Source organism: Natator depressus, chromosome 1 (assembly GCF_965152275.1).
Source record: "Natator depressus isolate rNatDep1 chromosome 1, rNatDep2.hap1, whole genome shotgun sequence".
Lineage (NCBI taxonomy): Eukaryota > Metazoa > Chordata > Testudines > Cheloniidae > Natator > Natator depressus.
The window spans coordinates 58038686-58061748 of NC_134234.1; the positions used below are offsets into that span (position 1 = coordinate 58038686).

General features: G+C 40.2%; 1 protein-coding gene across 3 annotated transcripts in view; it reads right to left on the minus strand.

The window, feature by feature from the left end:
- Window positions 1–23063, minus strand: part of RB1 (RB transcriptional corepressor 1) — a 165277-nt gene that overhangs the window by 84948 nt on the left and 57266 nt on the right. For all 3 annotated transcript variants that reach the window (XR_012640524.1, XM_074960742.1, XM_074960752.1), the window contains exons 9-17: window positions 22650–22727; window positions 19047–19156; window positions 17972–18049; window positions 13233–13320; window positions 7943–8059; window positions 7135–7191; window positions 7017–7048; window positions 6857–6933; window positions 6437–6639 (exon numbers count right to left, since the gene is read on the minus strand). Coding sequence is in view for 2 of the 3 variants with exons in the window: in XM_074960742.1 (XP_074816843.1) it covers window positions 6437–6639; window positions 6857–6933; window positions 7017–7048; window positions 7135–7191; window positions 7943–8059; window positions 13233–13320; window positions 17972–18049; window positions 19047–19156; window positions 22650–22727 (840 nt within the window). In the remaining variant the exon portion in view is untranslated. The remainder of the gene's footprint in view (window positions 1–6436; window positions 6640–6856; window positions 6934–7016; window positions 7049–7134; window positions 7192–7942; window positions 8060–13232; window positions 13321–17971; window positions 18050–19046; window positions 19157–22649; window positions 22728–23063) is intronic.

Consider the following 23063-nt stretch of genomic DNA (forward strand, 5'->3'; position numbering starts at 1 on the left):
TGTCCTGGGGCACCGTGCTGATTTCTCTGGGAGTTGGATCAGGCCCAATGTGACCAGTATCAAAGTGTTTAGTTCCACATCATGTACCCCTTATTCACAATGGTGAACAGTTACATGGAAGTACCTAACTTTAACCCTCTGTCTGGCACCACTGAAGCCAGTGGGCCTACTCACATGCTTGAAGTTAGGAACTTGGTCAAATACCTTGCTGAATCAGGACCTTAATGATTCATTTTCTTGAGCAGGCAATTTTTCAGTTTGGAAGGCTTTCCTCAATTTTGTTTTTGCCATGTGAACAATTCTAGACAAACCTTGACACCTCTGGCTTAATGCATGTCAAACTTCCTGGGGAAACAATGGGGTTTCATTTGAACTTGATGGCCTGTTTCCATAGCCTGGATTTTGAAAATTAGCAATATATTTAACAACTAAGTACCAAAGACTGATTTCTGGAAACACGATGATTTTAACTAACTTTGACACACAGTTATACTATTTTTAATTGTTAAAAACATTCCTTTCAGAGAATTATCTGATAGCAGGAGTGGATACAATCACTACGATTAAGTCGTATACAAGTATTTCCATTTTAACCTCCATGACATCTGCAGCAGCCAGTCCCGACAGCCACACTGGCTGCTGCTGGAGCGGTTCCGCAGCCAGCTGCTCAGGTGGCCCCAGGGCCAGCCACACCGGCCACTGCTCAGGCAGCCCCACACAGCTGGGCCCGGGGACTACCCAAGCAGTGACTGGTGTGGCTGGCTCCCGGGATCGGCAACTGCCCAAGCAGTGGCCGGTGTGGCTGGCTCCCGGGATCGGCTAAGCAGCAGTCCCGGGGGTGGCAGGAGCAGTCGCAGCTCATCAGTGGTCCCAGGGGCTCCCCGCCAAACCCCTCCTAAGGCAGCAAGCCCCCAGCTAAGATTTAGTCATGGGGTATTTATAGTACAAGTTATGGACAGATCAAGAGCCATGAATTTTTGTTTATTGTCTGTGAGACCTGTCCATGACTTTTAGTAAAAATACCCATGATTAAATTGTAGCCTGACTCACGACACCTGCCAAAACACAACTTTTTTTTTTGTACTTTCCTAAATAATTAAGGATCAAAATAAAAACACAACATATTTAAAGGAAGTTTGTAATTAAACACTATACACAATTAGTCACAAGTTATCCACTTTCTCTCCCAAAAAAAGTTCTGTCATGTCTGATGGATTAAAGATTTGCTGAAAGTGTTTTAGATCACATGTGCATGCCATTCCAGTCTCCTACTGTACTCAAACAAGCAGAGAACTAGCGTTTACAGGAACCCTACCCTGTAGCAAATAAATCATGCAGATTTCAATAACCTGTATGATCATAAGCACTGACTAAGCAGGCACAAAGTGCAGGTTTAGAGACAGGAAATGCTACCGTGAATGCTTGCGCATACCTGCAGAGAATGCCAGTGCCTTCGTTTTCTTTTTGCAGACTCAAAAGTAACCCTTACTCTAAATCACCCGGTAGCCCTTGTTCCCAGAAGGAAATGCATTTTCAGTTATTAGGACGTGAGGAGGAAAGAAATCCATGTAATTTTTTGCCAGATCAAATATGGGTTTATCAAACTTTGAAGTGTTTAACAGTGCAGTGAGAATGCCTCTCTGAGTGCCATACTGCTACAGCTGTGGTAAGCAAAAGCACTCAAGCTAGATCCCCCTCATTATCAGAAAGGGGGCAGCAGGCAGCATGCTCTTTGCCAGGGCTCTGAGACTCTGGAACTTAGCTCAAATTTGGTGATTTTCCAGGCACAATGCAAAAGATGTGTTTGAAAGGGTCTCTGAAGAATGCTAAGCGTGTGTTTCCTACGTGAAGAAGGGAACAGGGCCCAGCTGGCCAGCCAGGTACCTATGGAACTGATTTTAATGCTGTTGAGATTTAATTTAATTATATGTTAGGGCTCCTAGAGTCTTGGATAGGTGTATTTCTTAGTTCAAATCTAAATACAAAATAAAAATTAAATCTTCATGCCATTCAGTCTGAACATATTTGTCAAATTGAAATCAATCCATATGTACGTCAAAAATATGTCAGTGAAGTGTAGCATGAACAAACCTCAGAAAAGGAGTATCGTGGGGCATATCAGTGATCCCTTCGTCTTAATAAGGAATTAAGAAGCCATATTAACGGTTTCCAAAATTATCTCCGAACAGTCTCAATCCCGGAAGTGGCCAGCAGGTCCGGCTCCTAGGCTGGGAATGGCGAACCATGGCCCCTGCAAGCTGCGGGCAGCCATGCAAATGCGAACAAACTGTCTGGTGGCGTGCCAGCGGACTACCCTGCTCACTACTGGGTTAACTGGTAAGCATTAGGCTTACTGGTTAACCAACCTTAACAGTTAACCCCCACCAGCCAGCCCCAGCCCCAGCCCCACCCGCAATGGCCCCACGGGGCCCCGGCCCCCCGCTGGCCGGCCAGCCGACCCCAGCCCTCACCTCACCCAGCCCCTCTCCCTTTAATCAGTTAACCGTTGAAACAATATAACTTTAATCGTTTAAACAGTTAACTTTTAAAACTATTTACATCCCTACGAAGAATAGAACTGTCAAGGTATTATATATAGTTAGAACATACACTTGCTGCATACTAAATTTTAGTATATTGCAACTAAGTTCAGACTTGTGTGTACAGTATTGTAGACTAGTGTTCTCTTTTCCAGATATTGCAATTGCACCTGGACTACTCCAGTCAGTTTGGGGCAAGAGACAAATTTGAGAGTTAAATTAAAGGAAAAATTACACAAAATGGAAGACTACAATTTGTATTTGCTATAAAATTGACAACACAGGTTGGTAATGTATAAAATGTTAACTACTGGATCTAAATTTTTCATCACAAAAGAAAGTGTGGTCTTTGGGTGGGGGCAGGGGAAGCCTTTTCAAAAGTACTCAGAACTTGCCTATCTTTGCTCCAATTGAGGTTAATAGTAATCATTATCTCCAATGTAAACAGTTAAGCCAATGATCAGCACTTCTGAATTTTCTATCTTTAGCACATCACTCATGAAATTATTACTTTCCTCAATGTTCAGTAACCTCAGCCCCAAATAGCATCTTCAAAGGTCAGCCATTTCTTTGTTCCTCACTTCAGCTGACGTGTTTTTTTGTTTGTTTGTTTTAAATATACAAGGTTCATAGATTTTCAGGTCAGAAGGAACTATTGTGATTACTCAGTTTAACGTCTGCTGTGATAAATGGGTCTACAATTTACCCTAATTGTGAGCTCAACTGTAAAAAGCGAATAAAAGTTCATAAAATATCTCAGTAACCTACAACAACAAATGCCAATGGGAAAAGGTGCAAAAAAGAAAAACTAAATTGGTACAAACAAAAAGGCTCATTAATGTAATTCAAAGACTGTGTTAAGATTATGCCTGGCAAACAAGACAGTTTAAAACAAACAAAAAAAAAAATTGACCCCAAACTGGTGTTGGAAATTAGGCCTATTAGTGCACAAAATAATAAGAGGATGGACTAACCTGCCCATCACTCCTTTTTGGGGTCCTTAAAAAAAAAAAAAAAAAAAAGAGAGCGCGCCAGACAGACAGAGACAGACACTTTGATAAGAAAATATGGATGAACGGATGGAGGCCACCACTGCGCTGGTTAACTAGAAGAAGGGGAAGGAACAAGCTTTACCATCATGACTGCCATCCCCACTGTCTCCTGGGACCCTGGACCTTCTTCATTCTAATCCTGAAAAATGTATTGACCTGACCGGGCCAGAGAGAAGGAGCCAGATGACACTGCCACCTCCATCCGCTTTGGCTAAATGCCAAATACCACCTGGATGTGAGACTCTCTCCTCCACCTCCCCTTTGTATGTTCTCTTCCTTCCCCACCTTAATTATTCTCTTTCCTATCCTTCTCTGTTTTTTCCTTCTGTCTAATAAGAGTCTGGCTTAGCTAACCAAGACTGCATATTTTGCAACACTGCTGTAAACCTGTGACTAGAAAGAGACAGCTAAAAACAATGCCCTAAAACTGCCAAATACTGGTACAAGTTTGCCAGATCTCAGAGTGGCTGATAACACCATGTGCGAGCCTGTGTTTTTCAGCAGCAAGCTTGCAAGTGAGTGAACATCAGAGACAGAAGCTGCATTTTCTGTCCTTGCTATTCTTCTCTCTCCTCTTTTGTGTGTGTGTTTGTCTGTTTTGTCTTCTTGGAAATAAGCTTGGATTTTAACAGCAACATCAACAGCAGTCCCAGTACACCTCAACTATCTTTTCCTCAAAAGGACAGTTAACAACATCTTTGATACCGTCTAAAAGACTGTCAAAACAAGAGAATTTTTCATTCACAAACTCTCTCGAGCTACAGGGAAAAGGAACAATGTTAAAAGGATGTAGTTAAAATTAAAGCCTTATTTAATACTTAACATTTCAAATGTTTTAACTGCTTCTTTTTTTTAATCTTTCATAAAAGGTTAAAAGGATTTTTAATGGTGTTTGCGCCATGATACTAAGCAGGCTGAGCTCTTTGTACATCAAAACCTTGTTTAAAAACTAGTTTAATGTTGGACAGTTATGGGGTTATGTTAACACCTTTGATTCTTTGAGCCGCTTTATTCCATCTAAACTAATATACCACCTCCTGCATAATACTGCTCACAGAATTTCACCAAGTGACTCCTGTATCAAATCAGGTTTCAGAGTAGCAGCCGTGTTACTCTGTATTCGCAAAAAGAAAAGGAGTACTTGTGGCACCTTAGAGACTAACAAATCTATTGGAACACAAGCTTTCATGAGCTACAGCTCACTTCATCGGATGCAGTAACTTCTGGTTGAGTTAGAGCATATCTTCTAGAAAAACATCCAACCCTGATTTAAAGACTTCAAATGTCAGAATCCACAACACACCTCTAGAGAAGTTGTTCCAACTGTTAATTTGCTAAAAACTTGCACCATAGTCCTAGTCTGAATTTATCTAGCTTCATCTTTCAGACTTTGGATGTTCAAAAACTCACAAAGGAGTTTAAGGCCAGAAGGGATTAACCACTGGATCTTCTAGTCTGACCACCTGTACATCACAGGCCATTACATTTCACTCATGGCTTGTCACATGGCACCACAGCCCAGACTACAGGGATTTGACTGTAGATCGCTCCAACGTGTTGCGCTCTAACTGCTCCATTCAGACCCTGCTAGCGCAAACTAAAGGTACCTAGTCTGTTAAAGCATATCTTCTAAAAAAGTATCCAGTCTTGATCTGAAGACTCTAAGAGACAGAGAATCCAACATTTCCCTCAGTAGTCTGTTCCAATGGCAAATCACCATCATTTAGAAATTTGTTCCTTATTTCTAATTTGAATTTTACCGACTTCAGCTTTTAGCCATTATCATGCTTTTGTCTAATAGACTGAAGAGCCCTCTAAGTGCTTACTGACTCTGATCAAGTCAACATCTTTTAAAACTCTCTCTTAAATAAATTAAGCTTCTTCAGTCTCTCACTGTAATGCAGGTTTTCAAGACCTCAAAGCATTCATCTCGCTCTTTTTGAAACCTTCCAGTTTCTCAACATCCTTTTAAAGTGTTATCAGAATGTAATACAATATTTCAGTACAGGTCTCATTGATTTCTTATAGAGTGGAAATAACACCTCCTACTTCTACTCTATACTCCTTCAGTTATATATCCAAGGATCACATTCCTTGCAAGGGACAAATTCTGCAACACTGTAAAGGAAAGAGCTGCAGGTTTAGGATTCATTTAAAGCAAGCTACACAAAGTTGTTCACCAGACATTAACATTTCAGTGAACAGACTCTTCCATGGTGGTCCTCTTCCCTTGACATATTAAGCTGACTCTTCATTACAAGCCTGAAACATGTACCAAATATCACAAGTTTACTGCCACTGACCAGTTTGTTCAAGATCAGGTCAGCACAGAGCTACCAAGAAATCTAAACTGATCCAAGTGTAGGGAACAAGGAAATTTAGTATTCAGCAACACTAACAATAATATCCAAGTACTGTACTAAGGCTCTTGCTCTGAATAGGAGCAACAAGTGTCAAGAAAAAGAAAGAAACATGAATTAATAAATGTTATACTTTTATTTTTTGTCTGTTTTTTACTGGCACCAAAATATTATGTATAGTTTGGGAGTAGTGCATTTAAAATATTCTGAGCCAGATCTTCAGACGATTGTAAACCAGCATATGTTCATTGAAGTCAGTCAAGCTAAACTGATTTATACCAGTGATAATTTGGCCCTCTCTTTTTTATCTTTTAAGACCTGTATAAACCAAGCTAATTTTGGTTTTGTGATTTATTTTATTACTAATAACTCTTAATAATACAATTGTATATATAATCTAATGGAGTTGGGTATAATTTCTTTTCTCTATATAGGCACATGAAGTGGACAAACACATTTTTACTTATTTTAAAACATTACTTACTGATTGCCATGCAAGGGATTCCATAATTCGATGTTCACAGCGTTCTAGATGTTTTATCATCTCTCTTGTCAAGCTTGGTTCTGCTTTAATAAAGCTTTCAATCACCTTGTAGAAGTCAAAGGCTTTTAAATCAAGTACATTGAGAATCCATGGAAAAGACAAATCCGTTTCAGCACTGGTGCCATCAGTTTGTGAAGCATTCCCTGAAGTAAAAAAGACCAGAACTAGTTATTCAGTATTAAAGTGATACGATCTCCTGTCAATTTTTCCCTCTGTATTTACTGATTTACTGCCGTTTGTCAGTTCCAGATACTTAAATTTAATGTGCATATGTAGTTACTAATTTAATGAATTCTATATAGCTATTACTACTAATAAACAACAGCAATAGTATCTTGCAATTCTATAGATTCAACTTACTGCCATATGTAGCCATAACAACCTCAACAGCACAGGCCAGAAGAGATGTGTGGAAGATATTATTGTTCAGAAGTTTGCTGGAAAAAATAAAATATGCAGGCCTTAATACTAGTCTTAGCACACCAATAATGGTTTTCTATTATGCGTTAGAAACATATACCTAAAATTGTGAACTGACAGGCGCTCTTCCTCCTGAAATATATGAACAGACGCAAGGTTATGAAATACTGCTCAAATGGAGCAAAGTATGAAGAGTAATGCATCCTCATTAAACTTACCGACTTTAACATGGATTCCATTTGTCTGTAGTATAGCCTTACACCAAGCTTATATCTCTAAAAATGAAGAAAGTCAAGAACATTACACAAAATTTCACATTATGCAAGCCATAGTATAAGACTGTTGAATCAGACTTCAGTGACAAAGCCAAAATACACTTTCGTCCTTTGGAAAGAATGTGCATGCTGGGACCACTTAAAAAAAATCTGATTTGTCCCAGCGAAGTTGGCTAGGGTGGTCTCCAAGGATTACTGGGGATCGTGACTGACTGAAGTTGTAAGAAGATGTTTAAGTCAAACTGCAGAGGTCAATTTTCAGTTGCCAAGATGAGATAGCAGAGCTGACAGCTGGAAGATATTGAGCTTTTAAGTTGGGTGAACTTGCTATGCAAGTCACTGTAGGGAAATACAAGTGGCCTGATGACTGGATGGGAAACAGGCCACCAGGTCCATTTAAAGGCTCAGCAATCCTATTCATGAGGGCAGATTAATGGATAACTATATACAGTTTCAACTATGTTAAAATACTTTGTGGTAATTTTCCTATGCTTTGTTAAAATAACGTTAATTTTAAAATATTTTTAAATGTATGCATTGTTTTCTTTCTAGACCTTCCTATGTTTGCTGATTTGTTTGTCAAATAGCATCTTCGAGCCTTGCTAGAGGTTACATGCCCAGTTTCCCAGTTTGAGAAAATATTTTATCACTCCCAATCTCCACAGTAAAAGGCTGGTAAGTACATTTGGTCTCGCATTAGCTAATGCTGATAGCATTCAAATGAATAATGTGAAATCAAAATATTAGTTGCCTGTGAGCCAATTTCAGCACATCCCTGTCCAACTGCTTCAGCAAATTTCTCTTTGAAGATGTTCCCAAGATTTTCCACTCTTGCCAGGATACCTTCTTTAGGGTTCACTGTACAGTTCTGAAACATATTAGAAAAAAGGATAGTTTGTTTAACTAGGTATGTAAAAACATGTTTTTACAAGTTAACCAAGAGTATTTTTCCACTTCAGTTTTGTAGCACACCGTTATATTAATTAGGTCATCAGTATGGTTATGGAAGAAGTTACTCACCTTCTGCAGTAACGGTGGTTCTTCAAGATGTGTATCCCCATATGTGCTCCAGTGTAGGAGTGCTTGTGTCCCTGTGCTGCTGATTGGAGAACTTCAGTAGCAGTGTCTGTTAGGCCTATGCACGCACTCTCTCTCCTCGTGCTCTGCCACGAGGCTAGCCAGCGGGTGTGGGTTAACCCCCCTCAGTTCCTTCTCTATCACAGATTGACAAAAACTCTGAAGCAGAGGGGAGGAGGGTGGGTTGTGGAGCACCCACAGGGGGACACATTTCGAAGAACCATCGTTAAAATAGTAGTTACCTTCTGCAGTGAGTAGTGTCCCTATGGGTGCTCCACTATAGGTGACTCCCAAGCAGTATCCCCTCTGGAGGGCTGGGACTTCAGAGTCGGGTCAGTTACAGATGACAGCATTGTGGAGCCGAAGGTGGTATCAGAGGCGGAGTCCCCAGTGATTGCATAATGTTCTGTGAAAGTGTGGACTGACGCCCATGTCGCTGCTCTACAGATCTCTGAGATAGGGACATTCTTGAAGAAGGCGATGGATGAGGAGTTTGACCTTGTGGAATGTATACAAATAGTATCCAGAGGGGTCATATTGCAAACTTTGTAACATTGTCCGATACATTTGAAGACCCACATGGAAAGTCTTAGGGCTGATATTGCCAAATCCTTGGATCATTCTGCAATGGAGGAGAAAAGTTTGGGGGCCTTCCTGAAGGCCTTCATCCTGTTCAGGTAGAAGAGTAGGGCTCTTCCGACATCTAGGGTATGTAATATAGCCTCTCTGTTGTCTCTGAGAGGCTTGGGACAGAAGGTTGGAAGGTGAATCAACTGGTTCATATGAAACGGGAAGATTACCTTGGGAACAAATTTTGGATGTTGTCTGAGGGCAACTTTGTCCCAAAGAATACTGAATATGGGGAATGTATAATCAGAGCCACTATTTCCCCTATTCTACTGGTTCAGAGGGAGGCCTAGTCTGTCCTTTCAGTACTAATTTTAAGTCCCATGTGGGAGCAGGAGGCTGATCTTGTGGGAAGAGGTTTACAATACCCTTAAGGAACCTTTTGGTGGTCGGCTGTGACAGCACTGAGTACCCCTCCACTGGATGATGGAAGGCTGTTATTGCCGCTAGGTGGATCCTAAAAGGGACAGCTCTGATCTTTTCAGTGCCAGTGCATAGTCGAAGATGTGTGGAAGTATAAGGCTGAGTCCTTTTTCTGAAGCCATATTAGGAGACCAGCAGCCATGAGCCCAGAAGCAGAAAGTCACATCCTCACATTCCAACTAAACTATATTAAAACAATGTAATATCGGGCTGTTAAGGCGGCGATCCTGTCCTAATAACACACTCACAAATCTTGGGAGACAGGCCAGTCCTTGCCTACAGACAGCCCCCCAACCTGAAGCAAATACTCACCAGCAACCATATGCCACACAACAGAACCACTAACCCAGGAACCTATCCTTGCAACAAAGCCCGCTGCCAACTGTGCCCACATATCTATTCAGGGGACACCATCACAGGGCCTAATAACATCAGCCACACTAGCAGAGGCTCGTTCACCTGCACATCCACCAATGTGATATATGCCATCATGTGCCAGCAGTGCCCCTCTGCCATGTACATTGGTCAAACTGGACAGTCTCTACGTAAAAGAATAAATGGACACAAATCAGATGTCAAGAATTATAACACTCATAAACCAGTCGAGAACACTTCAATCTCTCTGGTCACGCGATTACAGACATGAAAGTTGCAATATTACAACAAAAAAACTTCAAATCCAGACTCCAGCGAGAAACTGTTGAATTGGAATTCATTTGCAAATTGGATACAATTAACTTAGGCTTGAATAGAGACTGGGAGTGGCTAAGTCATTATGCAAGGTAACCTATTTCCCCTTGTTTTTTCCTAACCCCCCCCCCCCGACATTCTTATTAAACCCTGGATTTGTGCTGGAAATGGCCCAACTTGATTATCATACACATTGTAAGGAGAGGTTTCAGAGTAACAGCCGTGTTAGTCTGTATTCGCAGAAAGAAAAGGAGTACTTGTGGCACCTTAGAGACTGACCAATTTATTTGAGCATAAGCTTTCGTGAGCTACAGCTCACTTCATCGGATGCATACTGTGGAAACTGCAGAAGACATTATATACCACAAGGTATATATACCACAAGGTATATAATGTCTTCTGCAGTTTCCACAGTATGCATCCGATGAAGTGAGCTGTAGCTCACGAAAGCTTATGCTCAAATAAATTGGTCAGTCTCTAAGGTGCCACAAGTACTCCTTTTCTTTCTGCGAATACAGACTAACACGGCTGTTACTCTGAAACCTTCTTGGATGATGGCCTTAAATTGTTTGTGATGTGACTTGGGCAGCTGCTCAATAAAACTGTTCAGTTTCAAGTAATTCCCATACTCGTATTTCACCACAGGTACTTGGTAGTTGGCAATTCAAAACTGAACTGTGGCCGAGAAGTATGCCTTCCTCCCAAATATGTCCAGATGCTTCCCGTCCCTATCATAGAGCATGGACTTCATGTGGTGTTCGTGGCCACAAGAATTGACAGCATCCACCACAATGGAGTTAGGTGGAGGGTTGAAGAAAAGGAACTCTGTTTCTCTGGCCAGGACACAGTACTTTTTGTCTGCTCACTTGCAAGTCAATGCAACTGATGCTGGGATCTCCCATATGGTTCTTGCGAGATCAAGAAGGGCTTTATTGATAGGGAGGACCACTTTTGAGGAGGAAGATGTGTGCAGGATGTTCAGGAACTTATGGTGCATGTCCTTGACTTCCTCCAGAGGTATCTCTGCCTGCCGCTGTAGTCTTCCTTGGGCTGTGAGTACCGGGCTTGGTCTGTCTCAGTGCCGATGGTACCCAGGATATTGAGCATGCCGGGGATTGTTTGTGGCTAGCTCACGGTGGGGACTTCCTGCTCTCTTTTTCAACTTATAAGAGGGGTCGGCGGCTGATTTCTTAACCCATGGCCCTTGGATGTTGAGGGCTGTGGAGAAGACTTACATCTACATGGAGAGTCTTTGAACAGGTCCGGAGATGGTCTGAGAGCTGCCTCCATAAATATGACCTTCTGCCCTAGCTCTCTATCCTTGCGAGACTGAAGTCTAAGTTGCTGGCAGAGAGTGCACTTTTGAGGAATGTGTCCTTCCCCGAGGCAACGAATGTACCATGAGTGCATGTGTGCAACAGGGATAGCCTTGTTGCAGAAAAGGCACTTCTTGAAGCCCAGAGAATCAGGCATACCCCGTTGTGGGGGGGGGATGGGTCCCCAATGGAAAGGGTGGGAAGAAAAAACTATTTGGAGGGAACATGTCAAAAATAAAAGATATTAGACTAACTACTACTAAAAACTAAGCTCTAGAAAGAAAGCACAAGGTAATAGTCGCTAACAGAATGCCAATAACTCCATCTCTAGTCAGGGGTGGTTGAGAAGGAACTGAGTGGAGTTAGCCCACGCATGCTGACCAGCCTCGTGGCAAGGCACAAGGCGAGAGCATGCATATGCAGGCATAACAGACACTGCTACTGAAGTTCTCTGATCAGCAGTCAGGGACGCAAGCACACCTACAGTGGCGAAGCCATAGGGTCATTACACAAAGAAGTAGTTCTGAATCTTTAAGGGAGATTAGGAGGTGGTCATATTTTTATCCTTAGCAATATCCACTAACTACAGCCTGATTCAGCAAAAAGCATCTGTGATAGGGCATCTACCCCACACTGGCAGGACAACTGACTGCAGTGACTACTGGGGAACTGACTGGACTAGGAGCTAAACTCCCCGGAAGAGGGGGGTGGGGGAAGGGGAGAACGGGACGGGACATGGATAGTAACACAGCTGGAGGGCCAAGCCGTGAAGAGGATGCTGCGGTTCCTGATGCTATGAGAGAGATTGCAGGCAGATTGCCGAGGAGTGACGGTGTGCAGACCGTGGATGGGCGCATGAGCCTCTACCCAATTCCCAGCACAGCAAGGAGGAGGTGCCAGTCTGGAGGCGAGTGCGCTCTATGACAGCCTCTTAGCACGTACTTAACTCTAAACATTGGAACTACTCACACAAAGTCAATGGGACTACTTAAGTATGTACCTATCTTAGAGCACTTAACAGCTTGTCCACAAGGGGAATTCAAGGCAAAATTAGTGAAAAGTAGCTAGGGTATAAATTTAAAGCACAAGAGCCATTTTGCAGCAACTCCCCATGTGGACACTTATTCCACAATAAGCGTACCTTTGTGCACTTTAGCTTAATCTACTTCCTAATCTAAATTGCACAAAGGACCTCTTACCACAGAATAAGTGAGTCCACATGGGAAGTTAGTGAACAGTAGCTATTAACCATTAGCTATTCCTGGCTCTCTGTTCCCTCCCATGTACACAAATCCTAAATATCTTACTGAATCAGGACCTGTCTCCTGTTCATTATACAGCCTCTAGCAATACAGATTTGGCTTTTCCCCCCTAAACAAAGTAATCTTAGTGTAGTTGAAGGACCATAAGATTTCCAGCAAAATATCAACAAGTTGTTAAGTGCTTGTAAAATTCACATACAGACTAGTTCTCTTTCAAAGAACAGTACTAACGCATGTTTAAACTGTCATGAGTCCTTAATAAGACGTGTACTAAAGATATTATATTCATAACTTATGGTAGGTACAAGAGCTGTTGCATTCCTGCGTCCTTGCTGGTTTCACAATGCACTGAACATTAGGATATTTGAAACAAATCTTGAACTGATCCTCCATCAAAAACTACAAAGATCAGAGTTGACATTCTTGATATTTCTAAGGTAAAAATTAAGCAGAAATTTCTTACACACCTTTATAAACCATAAAGAAGAAAATGAGGGCACAATCCCCACTATTTTTAAGAAGTCCTTTCTAGGTCACCTTTAGTAAAGAACACATGCTATATATCTGGTTGATAATCCAAAGGATATAATTGTATAGGTACTTCCTCAGAAATGCTTACTCTAGTTAAAAAAACCTAGTCACTTACATTAAAATATGAGATGAGATTATCTGATGGTTTATCACTTGCTGAATTTAAAATCATCATTAACTGCTGGATAGTATTCATTGCAGCCCTGAAAAAAATGTAATAAAATATGTTAAACGCTTATTTTGTGCACCTTCAATATCAGGAAAGAATTTTCTAATTGTTCCCTGACACAGTTTACTGAAATGCACACAGCAACTCTATAAACAGAACAAATCAATACATAACTAACTCAGTAATAAATCAAACTGATGGGGAAATTAACTTCTTTGATTTAAGTTATGAATATTCATCATCACCACCACAACCCCATCACATCAACATCAACAAAGTAAAGGAACAACAGAACGATAACAAGCTAAACATTAATATCAGCAAACAAGATGTGCAAATAGCACCAAATTATAATTAAAACTGAGGTTTTGTAAATTAAAACATTTTTCTCTTTACTCTTATCTACAAAAAATAGCTGTAGCATCATCTATAGATCCAGGAACTAAAATTAATTCTGCACTGTACTGTCAGGCTTGCAGTGTCATAAGAAATTACAGAATTTTGACGCAGATATTTTGGAGGAGAACGTTTGTTTCTATATCATGACCACCACCATCACTCCCCTAGGCCGGCCAATAGCCAACAAGGTGCATTAAATACATGTCTTTTCATTCTACAGACTCAAAATCAGAAAGTGGCCACATTAAACCTGAAACCACTCCCCCTTCCTGTTTTATTAAGAAGGCTCTATGTGTCTGGAAGTCCCACTCCCACCTTCCATCGCTCTAGCTAGACCAGATGCATTTTAAGATAATTCACAAGTTAGGATTTGTAGTATTACATAACATGGGTCATGAAGATGAGCTGATTAAATTAAATGAAGATATTAAATATTGGGATGCACAACTCTACCAATATTTAAGTTTGTTTTCTTATTAGGAAAAGTGAGCAGAATCCTTTATCACTATTTTGATTTAAAAGTTTAAAATACTATCCAAGTTATTTACAAGTTCACACATTTTCCTCCTTTTCAGAGACTTTACATAACAAAAAATTCTCCAGAAATTGTCTTGTTAGACCTGTTTTTACAGACAGAAAAGGTGAAAGCAAAAACCCCACCACCTATTTAGGCTCTTACACTCATGCCGATAGGTTTCTTGCCAAAAATGGATTTCAAACCCACGCAGATGCTGTCCATTGGTTCAAGTCCAATGCCTTAGCTTAGAAAGCTGTAAAAAACTACCCCATGTAACTATGAGGCCTTTTGTCTTTAAAGATTGATAATGTTTAAAAGGTAGTGACAATACATAGGGTCCTCCTGCTCCTTCCAGAAAAATGATGAAATTAAATTAAAAGCACCCCAAGAGGCTAGCTCTTGTTACACTAAATTAAAAATGGTTTCCCTTCGGGAAGCCCAGCCCTAATGCGGGAATAAGGACTCCTCTCACATAGCATGTAGTTGCAGGGATGGTGATGGAAATGCTACTTGTTTTTAATGGTTAAAAATGATCCTGTCAGACAAGACAGGTGCTTCTTTGTGCGCATTAATGCCTGACCATCTCACATTTCCAGATTTTAGGGGTGTTACATACATCCTCCTGCCTGATAATATATACACATACATATAGATCTGAGGCACATAGCCAACATGAATTAAATCTAAGAGAACTGACATGCAAACCTTCCACAGTGTGCTATATTTCAGAAAAATGTCTTTATGTAGCTTGTATTTTCTATTTATGGTTTTACAGGTGATTTTAAAAAAAATTTTAATAGAACAAACGTATGATTGATTTAACAATTTATCCTCAAGATCTACTAAGCAGCTTGACAAGTGTCAGTAGTTTATATTTCCACATCACTATATTCCTGAGAAACTATTAGGTTCTGAAGTGAATGTATTGTAAAGTTTGTTTAATATATTTACATTTAAAAATTAGGGAGAAAACATACAGCATCAAATTGTTGCCAGTACTAACAATCATTGTGGTAGGTGTTATGGCACTGGGTAAAAAAAGATTATGCTGTAAAAAGCATGTTAGAGATCTGAGATAAGCACGCTCGCTCAGAATGGTATAAATAGGCATCTGGGTATGCGCAACCTTCTGATGAATGACAGATTAGTGTGGTCAAATTATAATCCAACAATGTATAGATAATTTGTACAGCTGTTTTGCCATGTGTGCACTCAAGTAAGGTTAGTAACCAGAACTGAAGCTTGTTCATGACTTAAAATATGCAAAATAAAACTAGCCATATAAAATACCTATTAATAAAGTGGAATATTTGGTTAATAATTTACCCCTATTTATCAAATCCTTTTTAAGCCTGGCAGACTGTCTAAGGTTCTTTAAATCGAAAGTCTGTAGTCTCATTGTTTTATAAAACAGGAACAGAAAGAGGATTGGGTATGCCCAGCCATTAAATTTACATAGGTACCAGAGTGGCTAAGAAGTTAGAGCACGAGCCCACATGGGTACAGTTCCCATCTCTGTTTTTTTTTTCCATTATTGTTTGTTGAGTGACATAAGTAAATTTGAACAACAATAGCTTTGTTTGTATATTTGTTTTAACTAATTAAAATTACACGAAGAGGAAGCAAATGTAACAACTCCACAAATTTCAGTCGAACAGTAATGAAATTTATTATCTTACTCCTCCACTCTTGATCAGCCTTCATGTATATTCAGGACATAAGAGATATTGGATAAAACACAGAGGGTTTACAACTTATGACAGTGAATTTAGCTAGCTTGCTTAACATGAAGTTCTTCATATCCCTTTTCCCTAGCCACAAACGGTCCCTCATATCTTGTGCTTAAGTTCTTCTGGCTCTTACACAGGCTGAGGCCGCAACTGCTTTTGTCAAGACAGATCTGGTAAATGGCCACATCGGGACAACTTTCAACACTTGCTGAGAAAGCAAGCTTTGGGGGGTCCTGGCATGCTGTAAGACCTTATGGCATTGTTCCCTTATGCTTCCCACTTTCAGAGATCTCTTTTTATGCACCCTATTAAAAACGCTTTTCAATTCCCACTGGTTAGAGTTGTCCCAAATGGATCTCTGATTAGTATCTCTCTGGGGTTAAAGAAAATTTTCTGATTAGCTGAGTAAATAGAGATGGGGGCTTTTATTCACAGACAGAACAGACTTATATGAGTGCCTGATTACTTGGGTCATGGCACTCTAGGGAGAACTGCTTTTTCTTCTGCCACTTTAAAAATTTTGATCTGAGTTTCTCTAACAGACTTTTTAAAAAAAAAAAAAAAAAGCATGGATGGGAAGAAGCAGTACAGGAGCTGTTATATGAAAGGACTAGAATGAAACCAGACAACTCAGTGTTATTATGCCCTTACCTAGTATTTAAACCCAGATATCCCCTAGGTAAAGCTATTTTTCAAAACACTACTCAAAGGGCCTGATCCAAAAGCCATTAAAGTGAACGGAAAGACTCTCCCTGACTTTAATGGGCTTTGGCTCAGACACACACTGTCAAGTAGGGAGAATCTACAGTAAGTTTAAAAGTAAACACCAAGTTTTCATAATAATCCTTATGAGCCATCAGTTAGTTGCATACAGTCACCTCTGGGTCATAAGTGACCAAAAGTTTACTGCCATCTGCTGGCAGTTATGTAGTCTATGCAAAATGAGTTGCTGGTCCCCGGCCAGTTCCTAGTGGACAAGTGACCAGGTCTGTATAACTGTCAGCTGGCACCCGTCTGGTAGTTTGAGAAGAGAGGCAAAGGACTGAATAGGCATAAAGTCTCAACTTCCCCCTTTGCTTCTAGAATGGTTTTTGGCAAGTCAGAGTAGAGGCACATCAGCAAAACTTTGTGCAAGCTTGGACTGCTACTGCTGCCTATCTTGTATCTGTTTCTGTGGACCAAAGATTCCAGGCTTCATGGACGTGAATCTTAGCCTTTCACAAGCTCTGCAGTTTGTTTTAAAATGCTGTTGTAATTTGAAAAATGATTACACAAATGGCATCATGAAGTTTGTCTGTCAATGGCTTCCTTACTAAATATGCTGAGTTTATAAATAAAGAGACAGTCTAACTCACAAAACTGCCAACTAGACCTGAGAACTGAAAGTCAAGCTGAGTTCTTTCTGGTTAGAAAATCGTAATAAAGTAATAAAGATTCTTCAATTCGCTTTTAGTTACATTTTATTCCAGATGTGCAAACCTAGAGCCTCCAGTTTCTCTCCCACAACAATATAGGTTCTGCAACAGTAAAGAGTAGCAAGAATTTATTTCTTGTCAGTACAGTATCTTTACTAGTATGTGAAAATGAAAGTAGTAAATAAGTGTATGATTCTTTAAATTCTCTCCCCACAGAATACTAAAGAGTCAAATCTTTACACAGCAAGCATGGAAGAAAATGTTTTATTAAAATGCACTTCAGTGATGCAGAGAATGAAATAATGAGCAGCACATTTAAGGAAGTTCATTTTCACACTTTCAGGCACACTGATCTATTTTACACATATAACTCATGCTCCCTTTATATTTAGGGTACCAAACCTGAAATGTACTCAAAGCTGCCCAAGTGGTCTCAACTCCCATGGATTTCAAGGGAAATAGGAGTTGAAGGAACTCAGCACTTCTCAGGAGGCTGTCAGCACCTTACAGGCGTTTTAAAGTGATCTTAGAATCAGAACTGCTACATTGTTCAGTTCAACAATTTTTAGAAAATTCCAGTTCAAGTAAAAACAAATGGATGCAACTTTTTTAAATACTTCATACCGAACTGGAGTCTGTGGAAGTATAAGATTAAGCTCTTCATCTGGGTTGTTTTTCCTTGGTGTTCGTTCCAACTGTAAGCTGTAGAAGGGGGAAAAGCAAAACCTTATGGAGTACTGATCTTTGAATATAGCAAGTCTCAATTAAAAAGAGGTTTTCTAAAATGACTTTTAAAGCTGCTGGAAAAAACAAAAACCATGCACAAGATTTTCAGGAGAGCTCAGTATCCAGCAGCTCCCATATTTTATTGTCTGTAAATTACTGATTTAAGCTAAATACAGTAGATAAAGAACAGGTTTAAATTGTTTATGTGCAGCTGTATTAAGGGTTTTCCCTGGTTTAACTATGTCAATTTAGTCCATTTAGTTAAACCAGGGCATTCTTCAGGCACACCCACTGCTTTAGAGGATGCATATTGCAAGCTCTCACACCTTCATTGAAGGAACAGAAGTGCTGAAAAGATGTCCTTTCTCCAAAACATTAACCTCTGAAGTTCAACAGGTGTTAACTAACAAGTCTGAGACAGTGTAACTAAAGGTTTTGTCTAGACTGCCCTGCAGTTCATCTTAGGGAGGGTGTAAATAACAGTGCACACCAAAGTGCTGCACTACAACTCTCGGGCTGTGGGCACTGTGAGCATGAACTAAAACTCATGCCTGCAGAGTCCACATGGAGGAGTTACAGTGCAGCACTTTGGTGTGCACTCACTCCTGTAGGCCAAACTGTGGGTCAGTGTAGACAAGCCCTGAGAATCCATTCCTCTCTCAATTGCTCAACTTGCACTTATGACTCCAAGGACTTGTGTAGAATGGGAAAATAAGCAATGTTAAAATAATTAGTTAAAATGTTTTTAAATATCAGTTAGCACCTAGTTTAGACCGACCAGGACAATGATTAAAAATGGTGTTACCTGACTAACAATACTAAAAAAAAAAAAAAAAAAAAAAAAAAAAAAAAGACTTAAGCTAGACAGGACCTGAATTTCCAGTGTAAAAAGTGACCAGTCAGAACAGTAAAACCTTTTAGGCTATCTTTATATATCATATAGGAGTAAAAAGAATTAAGAAGAGAGTGTTACCATTCTATGTGATTACGCTGCAAAGTTTCATCATTATCCAGAAATAATCGTGCGTCTATATCTTTATTTTTCAGGTAAAGCTCTTCATATTGTCTCGAGAGATCCTCAACCTAAAAAGTGTGGAAGTTTTATTCTTTTAGGATCCATTTTGACAAGGTATTGAATATTGTATTCATGAACTAGGGAGAGGAATGTTTCATTCTCTATTTTAATGTAGATATTTAATTTATTTTGACACAAATTTCTCATAATTCCCAAAGTCATTTCACTGTAGATATAATTAGGGCTCTGTGTCTGTCACCGAGGTCGAAGAAGTCACGGATTCCATGACTTTGTGACTTGTGCATCAGCCAGTGTGGCTGACCCGAGAGCCGCCTAAGCAGCTGGCTCGGGGACCAGCTGCTCAGGAGGCCCCAGGGACCGCAACACCAGCCATTGCTTGGGCAGCCCCTGGCAGCTGGCCCCAGGGATTGTCCAAGCAGTAGCCCCTGGGTCAGCCGGAGCAGCTGCTGCTCCAGCGGCTCCTAGCAGCGGTCACCAGGCTCTGGCAGCTGATGTCACTGGTCCTGCCCCCTGCCCCCGCAGCAGCCTACTACAAGATGGAAAAATTCCAGTTTGGAGCCCACATTTCCTCAGAAACTTCTCCTGGAGCCCTGAAAATAGCTGAAATTTCATTGAAATGGGCCAAGTCTTTTAGAGAGTGGGAGTGGTGTGCCTACAAATAAGTGGAATTTTTTAAATACACTGACTCCTGGGACAACCTTTCTACATATCTGGAGCTCTGTGCTGTGAGAGCAGGGTCTGGCTGGATAGGTAAAGAGGCAATCACGATTCAATTCAAATCTCCCAACGTCTTAGATTTGGAGCTCCAGAATGCACTGGTGCCTCAGAGGCCAGGAAGTTTGAAATCAAGACTCAAGAGCAGATTTTCTAGCAGCGATTAGATCTCTCCACTGCATGACCTTGTCTTATTTCTTTAAAAAAAATCCCTAGGCAATTATATGCAATATGTTTATGAAGCTTCAAAACCGCAGTTTTTTTGTTCTTGTATTTTTTTTTTAAACTGAGCATGAACATAGGAGCTGGGGGAGGAGGAGGGTTTAAAGTAACTGGCCCGATATTGGCCCTCACTCCAGTTTTTGCACTGCTCTTGTATGGCCATAAACCCATTTTAGCCAGCTATCAGAGGATGCTCACAGGTGGCATAGAGCGAGTTGTGCTGACTCTATGGCATCTCCCCCCCCATCATGCCCTTCAGCATACTGGAAGCAGGATGTATGCCCAGACTGCTGCTGTGCTCTGGTAATCCCCAGATAACACAGAAGACAGACCACTCTAAAGCAAAGGCTCCACAGTGTAAACATCATCAGTGACAACATAGCCTCCTAGCATAGACACAGCTTACACCAATAGAAGTAGTTTTTCTGTTGCTGTAGGGACACTGTCTCCCTGAGTGACACAGCTATGTCCACAGAAGCATTCTTCCATCAACATAGTGGCTTGTATGCTGGGGGGTTTATCAGCACAGCTATGTCAGTCATGGGTGCGTTTTTTGCACGCCCCTGACCAATGTAGCTATGGCAATATAATTTGAGTGGAGACCAAACCTAAGCTGTATGTGAGGCTGAGATACGCCCAGCCAGTCTCAAGACTGGGATGCTTAGCGCCACTTTTAATTCTCATCTCCACTCTCAGCCGCACCAGGCAAATCTCAGGTGTAACACAATCATATAATCATGGGGATAAAGAATATGTTTTACTCTCGTCAGATTATCTTCTGAGTTCCATTATAACTCCCTCATTTCATACACTATGTTCATAACTTGTTCAACATTTGTCTTTTGGCAGGAAAGTGTTTACTACCCCACAATTTTCTGAAAATTAAGGGTTTTTTTTAAAAATAGATTTCTTCTCCATTTCAGAAAATCAGCCTTAGAACATAAACCAGTCAGCTGCTGCTACTGCTACCACCTTGTTCACCAAGCACAAATCTTTACCAAAAACAGCAGTTCTAAGTGTGAATTCATCTCCAATGCCCACATTTACCACGTCAGTATGAATGTCACATGCACACTTATAGGGGGATTTAAACATCATCATCATCAAGCCCAGGCAGTTTTGCTTACTTTTAAAAAAGGAATTTTAGTCTAAATATTTATATCCAATCCTAACGGCTATTTATGCTAATGAGTTAAGTTTCTTGTAATCAAACTGAATGACATATGCTACTAGGTCTTTTCACACTGATCACAACTAAGGCTGAAAATTCTGGGAGAAATATTTGTTGCTAGTTTTGTTCAGGCCTACATTTGACCACTGCCTATTGCACTATGTATAGTCCTTTATTTTGGGGTATCTCTGGAGTTCCTCACTCTGGAAGAGTGAGAATCCTGTGATGATGGTATTTTTAAAGAAGGTAGAATTTGTAATCTTGCAGTAATTTGAAGGTACCATCGCATACGATTCTCATCCACAGAGTTTGGGAGATAATGTTTTTCAGGTGGTTTTGATGTTAAAATTCTGTGTGAGAGGTTTATGCAGAACTAGCAATAGTTAAACAACTGGATTTGTTTGATAGGTAGGCTGCATTAATCTGTAAGTTAGGAACTATGTAGTGTGCTAACTTTGCCTGAGCGTGACTGGAAGTTCAGCCAGATCTGGAAGGCATGAGTCTCCTATGCTTAGGGACTGTTTTTGTTGTAAGTTTACTGTTGGTAAAGACTATCAAAGAAGTAGTGGGCATCGAACTCAAGACAGAAGAGGTCTGTAGTGGGTCTTATGTTTTTGCTTTGTTTATTCCTGTTAGGAGCCTGAATAAAATATAGCCTACCAGGAATTGTGGAGATTCTGGTTTACACAACAGCTTCAATAAAATGTTTTCCAGTTACCAGCTTTGCCACAAATACAGATTGATTCATGGTAGGTTTAACTGTGTAAAGGCCATTTTTAATCCAATTTTAAAAAAAGTTAATACATTTTATGCTTCATAAATGCTTACTGCTTAAGGCCTCAGTCCAGCAATGGTAACGCATGTTGCACCCACACTGAGCTGCAATGAAGTAAAGAGGGCTCTCTGTGAGGTACAGCAGTCCACAGTTTAGTCAATTGCAAAAGTATGGCCTAAATCTTGAGGATATTTATATATCCAAGAGCAGATGAACCAGGTTGAATTAAATTTACAACTGAGAAGGTGTAGAATTACTTCTAGAGAGATTCGCTTGATTTTGCGGCCTTTATATTGCTGTAGCATTAATACAAGTAAATAACCTATTGGAATCAGAGGAATGAAGCACTGTTTAAAATTGTACTTTATTTTGAGAAGAGTAGCAAGTTCATCCCCAGGAAGCTCATTATTAAAGTTTAAATAAAATTTAACAAACAACTGTATATCCTATATTAAGACGACTTTTAAACAAAAGGCCTATTGTGAACCTTGGAAATCCTATTTAGTCACTTTTTCTTGTGAAACACACCTTAATCCATTTATAGGCTTCTTCTAAAGTTGACACTGGAACTGCAGTACAGTGAAAGGACACTTATGAGATCTTAAATGTTTTAGAATGAACCACAGTATATTTCACTATTTTTAATTACTCTAATTACCTCTGGAAGTCCATTTGAAGTTACAATACCAACAGAATTCAAAAATGGAATAAAGCTTGTGGAATATACATTTTTGACCTGGAAAAAGTAAAATGGCATAACATTACCAATATATAGAGGTACTAAACATACGTTATTTTTACAAACAAGACACCAGCAAAACAAATTGACTGTGCTAAGCTTATTATAAGCTATTTTTAAATTACCTCAGAGCGTACTTAATTTCAAACAGTCAGAAATAAAGCACTATCCTCACAGCTGAAGATTTAAGTTAATTACTAAACTGTGTGAACATCTATATCCACCACTAAAAAACTGAAGGGTCAAACTGGGGGGAAAGAAATAATGGTACTCTTTCAACCTCCAGTCTCTTCAGTTTCTGCCCACAGTAGACTGTGCAGATATTCATCGTAT